General features: G+C 41.2%; 1 protein-coding gene across 1 annotated transcript in view; it reads right to left on the bottom strand.

The window, feature by feature from the left end:
* Positions 1-15,341, bottom strand: part of unc80 (unc80, NALCN channel complex subunit) — a 90,620-nt gene that overhangs the window by 45,059 nt on the left and 30,220 nt on the right. The window contains exons 21-31 of the mRNA XM_075891430.1: positions 13,860-14,072; positions 12,853-12,988; positions 11,511-11,774; positions 10,104-10,229; positions 9,038-9,202; positions 4,542-4,741; positions 2,637-2,756; positions 2,407-2,496; positions 1,708-1,947; positions 987-1,125; positions 198-306 (exon numbers count right to left, since the gene is read on the bottom strand). Coding sequence (XP_075747545.1) covers positions 198-306; positions 987-1,125; positions 1,708-1,947; positions 2,407-2,496; positions 2,637-2,756; positions 4,542-4,741; positions 9,038-9,202; positions 10,104-10,229; positions 11,511-11,774; positions 12,853-12,988; positions 13,860-14,072 — 1,802 coding nt within the window. The remainder of the gene's footprint in view (positions 1-197; positions 307-986; positions 1,126-1,707; positions 1,948-2,406; positions 2,497-2,636; positions 2,757-4,541; positions 4,742-9,037; positions 9,203-10,103; positions 10,230-11,510; positions 11,775-12,852; positions 12,989-13,859; positions 14,073-15,341) is intronic.

Below are 15,341 nucleotides of genomic sequence, written 5' to 3'. Positions count from 1 at the left end.
TACATTCAATAATGCTGATAAATGAGTGCACAGCCTTAAATGACTTTCGCAGCCGAACAAGACAAAGCTTTCCAATATTTCTGCAGTAATAAATACTTCCTCACAATCAGTGCACTATATGTGCACTTATATCACTTGCTAATCTGTTATACCAGAGGTACTGCAGCAGCAGCGATTCTTGTGGGAAATATTTTTACCTCAGGAGGGCATTGATCTTCTGGGTCGTGTCCTCACTTTTAAGTTCTCGACCTAGGAGCTCTGATGCATGTTCAGGAGCCTTCACAGCAGCAAGGATAAATACAACGGCTACGAAGAAAAGAAAAACAGTAAAATGAGACTTAGCCATTTTAATAACACTAACCACTATAATCACAAAAAGCAACAAATGGTCTCATAATCTGTGATTAGCTGCGGCCATTAGGGTCATCACTTTTGATGTGACACTTATTGGATCGACCATTCAAGCACGAACAGCGCATCAGTAAGTACACGCTTTTGCATTGGGACGTAGCAATGTATTTTATATAGTATCAAGTCATTTTAGTAAAAGCAATGAGCCATATAGCTATTGAAGTAATTGAATCATAATAATTTACATTAATAACTGATAAGAAGAAGAAAAGAAAGTTTATTTTCATTATTAAAGGCTGAATTTTTGGTGCTGGCCGCAATAATGTTTCCCTCCAGAATATCCTATTACATCAGTGAAAATAGTAGGCACAATACATGCGATGCCAAAATGTTATGAAACAAAGATAGCCATCAAACATCATATGGGGGAACATTCCATAAAGATAGGGCATTCTCACAAAATCTGTGTGCTGCACATATCTTTTTGCAAAGTTGACTGCCAAAAAGAACAGCGTGTACGTTTAAATAAACAGACCACTATAGTATGATTTTATGCAATCCTAGCGGCAATATCGAGATACGAAAAGTACTGTGATAAAAGCAACAGAGATAATGGGAGAGAGAAAAAGATGTACCTGCGACAGCACTCATTTGCTGGTCATTCTCTAGCAGCAGCTCCCAAGCTAGGGGCAGTGCTTCAATGAAAGTCTCTTCGGACGCTACAACGGTGCCCTTTATAAGCATTGACAAAGGACTGTGAAACAGGCTCATCACCTGAAATACAAACATACAATTATAATGTGCTAAATGCCTCTCAACACTTTGAGACATTTTGAACCCAATTTTGCACACCACTTATTTTTTACTAGTTGTGCAGGCTAACAGCTAAGAGAGGGCGAGATATGCTAATATTCGGATGAAATGAATCTCCTGCGTAATAAGTTTGACTAAGTTTAACCTTATTTTGCAGTGTACTGTTGCATAAAGTCACTTTTCTGATGGCACTTTGATGTTTGATGAGTCGTTCAAAGTACTGCTTTCTACGAGTCATGTCAAAAGCACAATCTTTTTTGCTTTAATGAACAATAATAAAAACAAAGTTTCAGTATATTTCTAGCCTGGTATTTCATTCTATTTATGCAAAAAGAAAATGTGTATGACTTCAGGATTGATAGATATTTATTTACCATTTCATTAAATTTAATAAATATAATAAAGGCATTAACGAACATAATACGATAGTACTCTTCTTGCAAGAAAAAGTCGAGCGCCTTGAAATAATGGGTAAATTTGGCATCTAAAGGGATTAGAAAGCATTGCAGAGGAAGGCTGCTACTGCAGCCACATGATCAGCACCTGCGTCTTGAGGTACTTGAGCATGGGATGCTCCTCCTTGGACGAAGCGGTGCCCTTGCCTTTGCTAGATTGGGGTAGAGATGGCTTTGACTCGGGCGGCAGGCCCCCTTCGACATCGTGCACTAGGCAGGTGGCGCTGCTGTGCAGCGAGCGCGCCCCGTCCAGTGCCTTTTCCAGTTTCTCTAGATTGTGCGCCAGGCTCGCCTTGCGTTTCAACGGAGAGCTCGGCCCTGTGATAATCTACACATGTAATCCCGTGGATTAAAGCTTGCTCCACAGGATCTTCTGCAAAAGTGGAACCAATAAACAGGGTGTAGATATTTGTCTGAATGCATGACACCAGAAAATTGCGCATCATAGAACACAAACCAATTCTGTAGTCCTTTTCACAGCGAAAGCTGTTATATGATCACAATGTTGGTGGTGTGGTTGTCTGCCTAGCATGCAAGGAAAAAAATATCCAGGATCAAGCGGGATTTGAACCCAGGTTTTCCGCATGTCAGTCGAGTAGTCTAGCTACCACAGAACCATGCAAGTGCTGAAACCCTTTTGCAAAAAAAAAGCTCTTACCTGAGTCGTGTCTGGTAAAGAATCGTGCAGATTATAGAGTGGTAGAATGAGCATTATGCAAAAACGTATAAATAACAGATAGTGCACAATTGTACATTACATACGAATGCATACAAATGCGACTTTCACCTTTTTAAACTTTTTGTCCTTTTTTCCACCTTCTTTATCTTCCTGTTGCTTGCCCATATCTTGAATAAGTCCAAAGTCATCTCCGTAAACCTGCAAGGGATGCACCATTGAAAAAAAACACAGGCGGCGCGCAAGTCTGTCGTAAGGAGTGAAAATTATCATCGAACATTTTTACAAAAAGCAGTGATGTGAATGCTGTTAACTGCCGCCACAATTCTCATGCAAGCTACCTTTCGGACACTCTTTGCAAGCCGATTGCAGGCCCTCATCTGCCTTCTGTAGCAGGTGTGGTGGCAAAACTGCTGGTGTGTGCAGGTAAAGTGCAAGGTGCCGCAGAGTTGGACGATGACCTGAAAACAGTAATTTCACTTACAAAAAAACTAAGTGAAAGAAAAGAAAGAAAGAAAAACACCAAAACAGCAATAAAATGAAAAGATTGAGGCAGCTACGACTGAGGAAACTACTAGTGATGCTGAGGGCAGAGCTGGTGGCCTTCACCTCCTCACCTTCACATTTCTTTCCCACCTCTGGCTATCCTTACCATGTATGGCTCTGCTGTATCAACCTTTCCCTTTCTCTTACCATCCTTTCCCTTTATGATCCATTCATATACCGTACAGGAATGTACTACGCTTCACCCTCTCTTTTCCTTCTCCCCCTACTCCTCATCCTCACTTTCTCTTCGCACTTCCTTGTTATATATACTATACTATATGTGGTGTGGGGGTGCTGATAACCCTTATAAAGTTGTTTGCGCCGCGTCAAGCAGGTGTCTCGCGCAGAAGCCATATTTCGGGGTCACAACTATTGAGTGGTAGGTGGCGTTGTGTACACGAGCGTTGATCACCACTGTCATCATCATGGTTAGATCAGTAGCACCAGCCATGACCCCTGGTAGCAAGCCTTGGTGGTGGCAAAAGAGAATTGAGCGAGGTTCTTTGGCGCATGGCAGCTGGCTCGAATAGTTGTCTTTCGCATGGGTCCCCGGTGCACGACACCACGGGCCATCTGCCGAGGGCCCTTGTGGTGAGTCAAGCGTGGCGCTGCCGCCTTGTGCTTGTTATGCTGTTGAGTGTTGAGTAATTATGTATAAGGTTATTTTAGCGTGTTTGAGCACAATTGATGTATAAATATTTGGCTGAAGATATCATCGTTCTAAATGTAATTAAATAAATGTGTGTTGTTTTGGTTTGGTCCGAACGTGCTTACTGTCTCCGTTCACTCCAAAAGCATGACGCGCTCCCCACATCGAGACCCCCACAGTGGCTGCAATATGCTCTCTTTCTCTCTGTTTCTCTTCCTCAATTTCTTTTCCTCTTTTTTTTTCTTCCTTTCTTTCTATTTTATCAGTCTATCTTTGTCTTTTTCTCTTTCTATTATTCCTGCTCTTTTTTTTTCTATACTATTCCTTTTTTCTCTGTCTGCACCCATTCTCTCACCCATCTGAGGTTACTGCATCCCACGCTGGACAAATCGGTTCACATCTTCTGGGAAGGAAGAAAAAGATGAAGAGGACAAGCGCCAACCGAGCAACAGTGTAGAAGATAGAGGCCGATGGTGAGAATGATATTTTAGTTCATGCTGCATGACTAACATCAAACTCTAACAGCTCCACAAGTCCTAAAAGTGGTTGTTCTATTTTAGAGGACATGATCTAAAGCTTGCATCTTCTAGAGCCTAATTTGAAAAGGAAGAGAAGGCCAAAGAAAGTAAAATAATGCATGAAGTTACGGCTTTCTGAGTAGCCTAATTAATTTTAAAACAGTTATATACTCTTCAAAAACCTATGAAAAAAATAACAAGTTTCCGTGGACTTGAAACCAAAAAAATAAATGAGCTCACTTTCGGAACGACTGAGGAAGAGTTGAAGCCCATACTTGGTTTATGGGTGAATAATTTAACATGCAGAGAAGCACACTTAGATTTGTGAGACTGATTGATCGTATAGAATAATGCTGCAGCTTTCGGGACAGTTCACCACAAGCGATAATGAATTTAAACGCGCTGAGCGGCGAGTGCGTTCAAGTGTTTAACATCTTCAGCTTTGTGTTGTGAAGGTGAGCAGAAGAAGCTGAAGCAGAAGCTGATGGTGAGACAAGTGCTGCCTCGGAACTCGCCCTCAGGCAGAGACAAACCTTGAGCCAGGGCATGCGGGTGGCGATGACCGTGGCGTCGTCTGCATCCAGCAGGTCCACGGGGCTCTCTGGTGCCGGCTCGTCGCTGAGCACGCCAGGCGACTCCTCCCCACTCACGTCTGCCCGCTCGCTCGTGTCACTGCGGTCCGAGACCGCGCTCACCTTGCGCCGGGACTTTATGCTCTCCGTTCTGCGTAGACCTGCATTCAACACAGTCATCATCTCCAATCAACAGAAAATCAGTCAGTTAAGGATGGATGCACGGCTGAATTGCCAACTTTTGAACTGCTGCACTGGTTTTGATGAAACTTTCAGAGATTCCTTATTTTCTTGCTATTAGAACATACTATTATAAATTTCAGCACTCAAGCATGAATACAATAACACAGATAGCTATTATAATGACCAATCATATATGCCAACTTAGGAAAAATATCATTTCAAAAATAATAAAAATATACAATTTTTTTTTATAAACACATGCACTCTACACAGCTTGTAGTCAGTATCGTATACGCTCCCCTAAAACAGTAGCAAAACCCGGTTCCTAATTTCCTCCCAATTTCGGAATGAGTTCCCGTTACAAGTTCCTTTAATGCAAAAGGAACTTGTTAGTTGCATTTCGAAAATTGAAATGTTTCATTACAATACCGTTACATAAGACTTGTCAATCAAAATATACTATTAGATAATTCCTAGGTGAAACAAAGCAATTTAAAGCTGACAACATATATTTAATGAATTTGACATTGCTAAGAGCAGGTTATACGTATGTAGATAAAAGAATTTCGTACTCGTCTATCACAAGTCTTGCTCATCAGGCATTTTCCACGTGGGTCTTCAAATGAGCCATCAGGATACTGTTCTGCATATATCTAAATAGACATTTCCACACATTCACTAATATAATTAAATTTCTCATGCCTGAAACTATGTCGGTAGGAACAATACCTAGACGTTTAATGAGTGCTCATTCAATATTTTAGTATGAGTAGGAAATAATGTCCAGTAGGTGCACTTGCAACTTAGCAAAATCTCTTGTTTGCTGTCAGCGTACACATTTTCATATATATTTCTTTTTCTGTCTCATCTTTTTCTTCTGTTTCTTTCTCTGCATTTTTCTTTATTTCATAAATCTTTCCTTCTCTCTCTCTCGCTGTACTAGTTCTCCCCTTTTTTCTTTCTCATCACAATAACTTCCCTTTCCCACCTCCTTGGTATATAATGTACAGCACGATACTGCGCTATGCTACGCACTGCTGGCACGCACGCATGTTGGAGAGAAATGCAAATAACTTGTTTCCTTGACGCTCACTTCATTAGCATCGTCACTCAGTAAACAGATGTATATGAGCAAATGGAAAGTCAGCTAAAACGGTATATTCCACCAGCGATATGCTTACCTTTACCACTGTTGTAGTGTATAATAGAAGAAGGCTGTCATTTGGTTACTCTGGAATTAAATGCGAATTTTACAGTGCTGCTATATGTTGATCATTGTGCCGCAATACAAGCAGAATGAACATGTTGGTTCTCTGTCTGTATTGAGTTGCTTCCAAGTGCCATACCTATGATCTTGAATACCATGAAAAAAAGGAACAGATAGCCTAGTTGTCAGGAAGCTCACCTTCAGGTCCTGAATACGCGGGTTGAAATCTTACGACACCGAGAACATTTTTCGTGCCAGGAATTTCTCGATTTCTACTTTCTTTATCTCTCTCCCTGTACTAGTTGTCTTGCCCATCAGTTATTACATCCCACACTGGACAAATCAGCGCACGTGCTCTTGAAGCTAAGCAGAAGAGGAAGAGGATGAAGTGAGCTTCTGCTGGTTCATGATGATGATAATTTTCTTGCTTCGACAGACTGCAGACTTTGATCATAGCAGTGGCGCAGTAGAAAATGAAGTGTGCCTTCCACACGCTGTCAGTCTTGGTGTCGCACGCTTGCCTGCAATTCTGGTGGATGCCTTAAAGTGAGAACTAAGGTGCAAACGAGTCGTACGTGCCTGATGCGGTAGGCCATTCGCCCTGTTCGGCATGATGTGCTGCATGCGAGTGCCTCTTCAATGCCGTGGATCGTTTACAAAAGAAACGCTGTTCCCCCTGCCCCTCTTTCGAAAACCTAATAAGTTACCATTAATGTTCCACCTATCGTGAATTAAACGCCGGCATTCCTCCCAAAAGAAACAAGCTCTTGGTATGCTCCTTCCTTGGAACACCGTTCCTTACAATGCTGCTTGTAGTGCATGATAAGGCCTATCATGAATTTTTGTAGTTTCTGTAAAAACGTCAGCATTATAAAATTATAGCTCATGTTTTTGCATGTCACCGCATGTCCTACATATGATATTTTCTTTGTGCTAGAAAATAATAAGCGATCAGAAAAGTACCTTATCTTGTTCCTGGCAAAATTTCAGTCTAGAAACCACCTTGTAAGCAGCTGTTGAAAAAGCAGCTAGGGAATGATAGTTTTTGTAGCAGGTTTGTTATCTCGAAAAGTGCAAACTGAGAAAAATGAAGGTTTCACAACCCAACCCGCTATTCCTATTTAGACGGTGAAAAAAAAGTTTGTCGAAAATGTTTATCGAAGATGTTTATCTTCAACACATCACTGTTCTGTAAAGATTGCATCTAATGGAATGGAATGGAATGAAAAAACTTTATTTATTGCATCTAATCATTTTATCTTTTTCACAGCTTTAGTGCTGTCCATATTGGTCACAGCACACACTGTGCTCTACTCACAATGAACTCACAGGAGAAACAAAAGATAAACAGATAAGCCAAGCAGCGCACAAACAAAGCAGGAGCGCAAGTCAGAAATTGTGAAAAACCAGCAGTAAATGGTCGTGCGATAAGTTTCTGCAAATGGGAGCTTCAGTTTCAGTTTGCCAACAACTCTACTGTCACTGTGGCTAACAATATGCGTTACTCTTTCATTTATTTTGTTTGTCCTCTGGAGTATCCTTGCCAGAAGGTCTTCCATGACTAGCAGGCACAAATGAGAAATGTTCTATAATGAATGTTGGAATTTCGTCTTCACTGACCTAGGCAGGCGCTGTTCATTATCATAGCCAGTGCTCTTCCCGAGCTACCACTTGCTCGAGGGCATGAAGCCATCTGTTCTTTTTCTCTCACTTTTTCCATTAAAGGTGTCTGTTTCGCACGTGCCGTCTCTTTTCCTGCACAACGGCCTGGTGGCCGTTCAGGTACATCACAATGGGCATTTATTTAGTGTTCAGCTTCTTGCCTGCTCTGCAGTGCTCTTCAAATTGCTCTTCAAAAGAGCACTTCAAAAAAGATTTCTCGGCAGGAAATGCACACCATCATTTTGTGAAAAGAATTTGTTTCCTTCTTTTCTGCCGCTTAGATAACAACCAAACTTGGTGAGTGTAGTGTCAAACTTTTGCAACAGATGCCACTGCCAATGATAAGTAGGCCCCGTGTGACAGATGGCACCACAGTGCTCTGTATATAAGCGGATGTTCGCCGAAACAAGGCTGTTATTGGCATAGAGCCGGCAGTGGTGTAGCATGCTCGCTACACCATGACTGGCCATCCACATGACATTGAGCATGTTCTTTGATGAACCAGCAATCCAGAACAACTCAAATCTGAAAACACACATTTTTTTGTTTCAAAAATCCATGTTTCAGCCCCATATCACTCCTTAAAGGACCAAGAGCTGAGCGAGAAAGTACAATTTAGGAAACCAGTACCATAATTCGAAAAAATGTATATAGAAAGGCATGAAATGACCACTGATTCCCAGCATAATTTCTTGAGACAGAATCTGATTTATATGTACCAAGTGTGTTGTGTCACATTAGCTAAAGACCAGGGAAAACAGTAAAATATAGCTTGATGAAACCAATATTATTTGCAATTATATGGAATTTTTCAGAGTATCTTATATATTATTTCACACGATGCACTAGAATGAATAATGAGACAAATATTTAGTCAGCTTCCCTCTAAGGCCAAGTGCATTCCATTACTTTCTAAAACGGGTTCAGAAATGGCTAAACAAATTTGGTTGTTGTAGCAGCGTAGCTCCATCACGGTGATTTTGTTTTCTCCTTATGTGAAGAAAATTTGCAAGACATGGAGAAAGAGGCCCATGACAGCACTCATATGTTCTTGCAATGCAATACTCTGAACCATGTTTTGAGTGAACGAAGCATGCACAAGAACGTAGGTTACGCGAATGGCCAGTTCTCCCAGCATCAGATTGATGTTGTGTTAGCTCTTTTCATGGAATATCAGAAAAACAATAGCCAGGTCAACAGAGGTCACTTTCGTAAGAAACATGGCTCATCTGATACGTTGGGCACATATATAGGATGCACTGGTAACAAATGAGAAGTTGCTAGAGCTGATAAAGACAAGTACCCTTGTCAAAACATTGCCTCCAGCAACACCCCTTATTCCTTCCTAGTTCAACAACTTCTTATTTCTTCAAGCCATTGTTCCTCAATACTGTAAGGTACCCACCTCCTTCCTCTTCATCTTCAGCAAACGTGGAGGACCGTGCCCTGGACTTGCGGTCGCCAGGCTTTTTCAGTTTGAGGCTGCAGCGCTTAAAGCTGGAGTTGTGGCCAGCCGTGGAGCCTCCCGTCCTGCGCAGCAGGTGGGGCCTCCCTTGGGCGATACGGCGGCCTGCGCAGGAAAGAAGTGAACATCACAGACGCAGGTGACAAAAGCTCCGCTATCAAGAAAATTCTTTTTATTACGTGGTGCAACGTAATCGTGCATAGGTTCAAAGGTTTCACTCTCATTCTAGGACATCATAACAGCATTTTTTTTTACTGTATCAAGAAAAACAGCTTTTTCTGTAGGGTAATGAGACTTCAATCTTGTGAAATTGAATATGTCTCTTTCTTTCTTTTTCTTTTGTGTGGGCCCACCCTATACCCAAGAAATGAAGGCCAGTTAACTATTGCCAAAAAAGGCTGAAGGGCCTTTACATCATTCAAACAGTCGAACAAAGCATGCACTCAAACAGAACCCCAACATTAAGAAACACGACTTAATTAAGACACCAATATTAAAAGCTTTGGAAAGAAGATACATTAATCCTAATCTAGCCATTAACCCTTAGCACCTCTTGGAAAGAAAGCGAAAAATCACTTGAGGTGCGTTAGAAAAAGTATGGCAAAGATGACATATCTATATCATGACACTAATAAGAGGCAAAGATTCTGAAGATGATAATATGTAATCGAAGAACACGATATGACAAATGGTAAATTAAATACAGCTGCAGCTTTGCGAGTCTACTCTGGAAGTGAAGTGGACTTCCTGGCGCAGCACGGTAATATAACACTAGTTTCTTCTGCCAGCTTTCAGACTGAACCAATTTTTTAAAATTTCGATGGCAAAAAACAGGTTCCTGGCACTTTTAATGAATAAATAAATTTTGCTGCTTCAATTGGTGAGGAGCCGTCAAGAGCACATTACTGCAATGAGTGCAAGCAAAATCACAAGTAAAATAAGCACAGTGGATTAAAAAAGCTCCGCAGAAAAATGTGTGAGCCATCATTTTTTTCAGCGCTCATACCTCTCTTCTCATCCGGAAGAACGAGCTCCTCCTGAACATTCACCGTGTTGTTGCTGCTGTTCTCTGACTCTCCTTCTGCATCTGCCTCGTGCAGCACAAAACTAATTCTTCTTTCTCCTACCACAACTGAAAACAAAAAAAATACACGCATCAGAGCTCGCACATTGATCATGTATAAGAAGAGTCAGCTTATAAACGGTTTCAGAGTTCTGCTTGCCAAAACCATACTCTGATTTATGATGCCTGCAGTTTATTAGTGTAATGGCGCATGTACAGCCCATAAAATTATCTAAACTTAAGTTTTTCCACAGACTTAAAATAAGGGGTTCTTCAGTCCAACTCACATTTGCCACAATATTTGCTGTTCTTAAGGGTTTAGCACTCAGGAGAGGTTTCACTTGTACATGCCAACCTTGAATATATTGTTACAGATGTGATGGGTTTATTTACACTGAAAATGCCAGCGCTCAACCGTCACTGCCGAATCACCATCGCTCGAGAGCGTCCTACCTCTTCTTCTTTCTCGCTCTTTCAGTCCGTGTTACATTTTCCTCAGGACAAGACGAAGCTCACCGAGCGAGTAGAAGTGATCGGTTGTTGTAGGGCTTCAATCAGGCAATGTGCACAATTTGCGTCTTACGCAAACGCCGGTTCTGAGCTGTCACTTTCGCTACAACGAAAGTGACGCCACTCAAGCACTGAGTAATGACGAATGGTCCTGAGTACTTGGAAAGAAGCTTCTGGCAAAGCCCCTTCTTTAGAACGGGCGTCCACAGCCATATGAACATTTCTGTTTTGGGAACATTTTTGTTGTGTGAACTCTTGAGTTAAACGAACAGTTATATTGTATTACTAAGACTAATGGTAAGTGAGTGTTAGTTCATGTGCTCTTTATTCAATTATTGCCATTGTTGACAGCACTGCACAGATAATTGCCACATAAGAGAATAAGTGTAGCTAGCCCGACACATACCAACCACTCCTAAAATCATACCGTGGACTCTTTCAATGATTTGCAAGTGCGTTTCCCTGTGCTGCAGATTCGCCCAACTAATAATGGCACACATTACGGGTCAGGTGGAGAGGAGGGCGCAGTTGCATGTACTGGAGCTTGTCTACCACGCAAGCTTATATTAAGAGAGCTGCGGCTGCATCTTCCCTTTCATGGCACAAGCAAAGTGCACTTGAACACGCTGTTTGCAGACGTGACTAGCCACCATTAGTCGGGCAAACTAGATTGCAGGAAAGCTAGCTTCACAATTATGAGAATGGTTTGTTATTAAGAAATATGCACAAACACACACAAAAGGCGACCCAAAAGCAATATATAAGAAATCTTCATTATTTTCTGTAAAGAAGGAAAAGTGGCACGTCTACAGACTGGGCTGGAATAAACAGCCCCCTCACCTGGGTGGGTTTGCTCGGCCAGCGAGACCAGGCTGTGGGCCGAAGTTTGGCTGACCCCCAGTGTGCTCAGGGCCATGCTCCAGCGACGGTTAGCATTGACACTACGAGGCTCAAACGTGGGCCGGTCGCGAGCCGACGTACGGGCCGACTTCTGCGGCAGCAGCTGGTAAGTCTCCCGCAGGAAAGCAGTGATCTCCAGAAGCAGCTGGCAAGCTGCCATCTTTAGGGCAAAGGGGCAGACATTTCCCGAAGGGTTGATGCTCGCTGTGGATAACGAAAATATCACGTGAATCTCACTCACATTTTCGAATTTAAGTGAAGAAAAGGTTTCACGAAGTGGCTGGTTATATAACGAAAATATAATTGAAGTGATTACCGAGCCAGTCAGTGTGCATCCATCTTAAAAACTTGTATTCAATGCAAGCAACAATGAGACAATATGCTCGTCCTGATAATAGTTGCATCCCATGTTTCCTTGCGCTTAGTAAGTTTTGAAAATACATACTATATTACTGTTAAATTTTTTCCGGTGCTTCTTGCAGCATAAATACTATATGGCTGTCCGTAAATCAACAAGATGTAAAAATTCCCCCACATAGCCTATGTAATTGTTAGCATTGGCCCGTCTTGAAGACACTTTCTTTACACTTGTGTGCCCAATGGCAAAAAAGAGTTATTAAATTGTTGTTGCATCTCTCTTTTACCTAAACAACACAGCTTAGCAGAACCTCGTGCCTAGAAACATACTTTAGTAAACTGCTCTTTTACAATATAGCACTACAGTCTCATTTATTCGAGCCCTTAAAGGACGACAGACAATTACTTCTTTGTAAGCAGAACTTTCCCTTATTATTCAAATTTTTTCTTTAATTTGGTTTGAAGGAACAGACACTCATTGATGGCTGTAATTATATGGCCTTGAATATCGAATGTTTAGATTTAGACAACATATCTAAATTATCCACCTTGAAGAGCAACCTCAAATGTAGCAAAAAGTTAAAATACCGGAGTGTCATGCACGGACACCGTGATATCATTATTAGGCATTCTGTAGTGGGAGAAACTCTAGTTAATTTTATCACCTTGGATTTCTTTAATATGCAACTAAATTAAAGTATGCGGAAAGTTTTGCATTTCACCCCTGTTGCAATGTGGTCGCTGTGGCTAGAAATTAATATCTTGACCCTTCGCCTGGCAGAACAATGCCGTAGCCAGTAAACTACTGCAGCAGGTATAAATGTGACAGGCAAACTGATATTTTCATACCTACAAATGAAATTTTTGAGTGATCTTAGTCTTAATCACTGCAGGCTGGCTACATCTGCCCCTGCCTGTGCATCACCTTCGTCCAAAAAGTCTTCCTCCTCATCTTCCATTCGGCACTGCCGGCGCTTTTGCTCATCGGCTGTGATGGCAGCGATCTCCAGGGAGTCATGAGTCTCGCCCTGAAGCATCTCTTCAAGCCTGGCCCCAATAGCCTGCACGATGCAGAAACCAACTTGCGATAATGGTAAACAATAAGAATGGTGCTCACATTTTTGTTAAAGAGTGTCTCTTGCATTTTCCTTCGTTGCTCAAGACTCAAAAGAATATTTTTCATACAAAAGTACAGAATCACATTGATACTTTTAAAACATTACTGACAACTTCTATATGGTTAAAAGAGGTGTTTAGTTCCAGCAGCAACCGTACGAAAGACAGAAATTCCAACTTTGCCAAACTGTTTCCCTAAGAGTAGTGTTAATTATTGAAGTCTAACGTGACTGGCATGGCAACATATGCCAAGATAAGCACTTCACAAGAACTGATTTAAAAAGTAGTAATAACTAACTAATCAGTATTGCTGGCATTCATGCCCATCAATTGTGTAATACTATATAAGGAAGGTAATTTTAACCAAACTTTTATATAGGAAGCCTCAACTAAAAAAGAAAAGGAGTGAGAGAATGAAAATGTCAGCTGAGAGACTAGGAATTCACTCTTCCTTCTTAATATAAATGTTCTAAGAAACTCTTTCAATACTGTACATCAAAAATATAATTATGAATTCTATTGCTTCAGTTACATAAAGAATATGTCATAGTGAATGGTTGCAGACTCAAATTTCAGCTACCTGGCATTGTTTCAAAAATCGTCCGAATACAAAGGCATTTTTCACACACACTCCCTATTGGCTTGCAAACAGCACTGCAGGAAATCATACCTACAACCTCATGTTAAGAACATCCCAATCACTATGCCACAACATCTGATAAACTGCCGTACATGAAAATATGTGCTGACGAACATTTGTTCATGATGTGTACCAAGAAAGTACGATAAGTTGGAAGCAAAACTATGTCAACCTACCTCAGCCCATTGAAAGAAGAGCTTTCCAGCGGCCCGTTGCAGGATGTGCGTGCGATGTAGGCCCGAGGGTGTGCCGCGATTTGCTAACGGACCAGAAGGCCGAAACACGGGCAGGTTTAGCTTCATCCAGGTGGGCCACTGACCCTTGTTGCATCGGTGCACAAAGTGAGCACACTCCAAAAATAGAGCCGCACGGGACACGATTGGTGCTTTCTGCATGCATGAGAATAAAAAAAAAGAAAATGAAAAGGCAAGTTGTTTTTTTATCCCAAAAACTATTCCCAATAGGTTATGGCAACACAGAGCTACAGATATACAAGAAAATATGACACACAAAGTTAAGTGTGCTACTAATTTTATGCTTTACTAAATAATAAGTAAGACCTCCCAGAAAAACATTCCCTTGTTTTATTTCATGTTCACAGTAAACATAAAGAGTGTTGCCACAAATAAAACTGCAAGTTTTAAGTTCACATTCTTGCATCTGTCACTTCATAAAAGTGTTAACATTTGCCGCATGGAAACTTGACACCTCACATGAGTACGTTATCCCAACTCTGCTGTCCATATAACAGGGTTTATATCTCGTATTTATGACAAAGCAGAATTAATTATTTGATGAGTAAGATATCGAATGATTAAGATGGCATTGAATCAGTGTCCTTAATACTACCCTTGTTTTTATCATGCAGCAGAGTAAGATTCATTGACAGTCTCATTTGCACATTACGCTAGTTACTGCAATTCCAATGAGACGCAAGCTATGGCTGCTATGTCAATTACTCAAGCTACAGAACTTGAGCAGGACTGGATATTTGAAAGGGCTTACACCTTATAGTTTTGATTGAAACACAATGCTACCACAATTATTGGCTGTACTTTCTACTATACAAGAGGCATAAAGAAAGTAACTAAGCTCCGTATGACACATGCATAACATTTCTTCTTTTTGAAGAGAAACAGAAAGCAAAGTTCCATGCAGTATATCATATGTTGAGAAAAGTAAGAGAGTGAAACAACTTTATTGATGATCCGGCTTAAAGGGGGAAGGGGTAGGGGAATTACAACGAGACACTAGCGTGCTCGGACGAAACTCAAGAGAAGCAGCCCTAAGGATCACAAACGTGAAATAATGCATTTTTTTTAATGTACTGGAGTTTACTCACAGTACCTGTCAATGTTGCTCAGATTAATATTTAAGTATACGTGCTGCGCACAGTAATGTCTCACAGAAAATGTAGCTTTGTCAGAGCGAAAAACGGTGCTGCCTTCTGCTGAGGGGAAAATGCCCGTTGTGGAGAATAAAGGCTAAGCTCCTGACAACACAGTGCCACCACCTATCTAAAAAAAAATATACACTTTACATCCACCACTGTTCCAGATGTTGTCTACTTCTTGCCTAGGTAGAAGACTGGTCAAGCTTAACCCACTGTTTGACTTTCTGGCCATTCTGCTAATGGAACCATATTCTGCGATAGACAC

This window comes from Rhipicephalus microplus, chromosome 1 (assembly GCF_043290135.1).
Source record: "Rhipicephalus microplus isolate Deutch F79 chromosome 1, USDA_Rmic, whole genome shotgun sequence".
Taxonomy (NCBI): Eukaryota; Metazoa; Arthropoda; class Arachnida; order Ixodida; family Ixodidae; genus Rhipicephalus; species Rhipicephalus microplus.
Note: the sequence above shows the minus strand (reverse complement) of the source record. Positions and strands in the feature narration are given on the sequence as shown.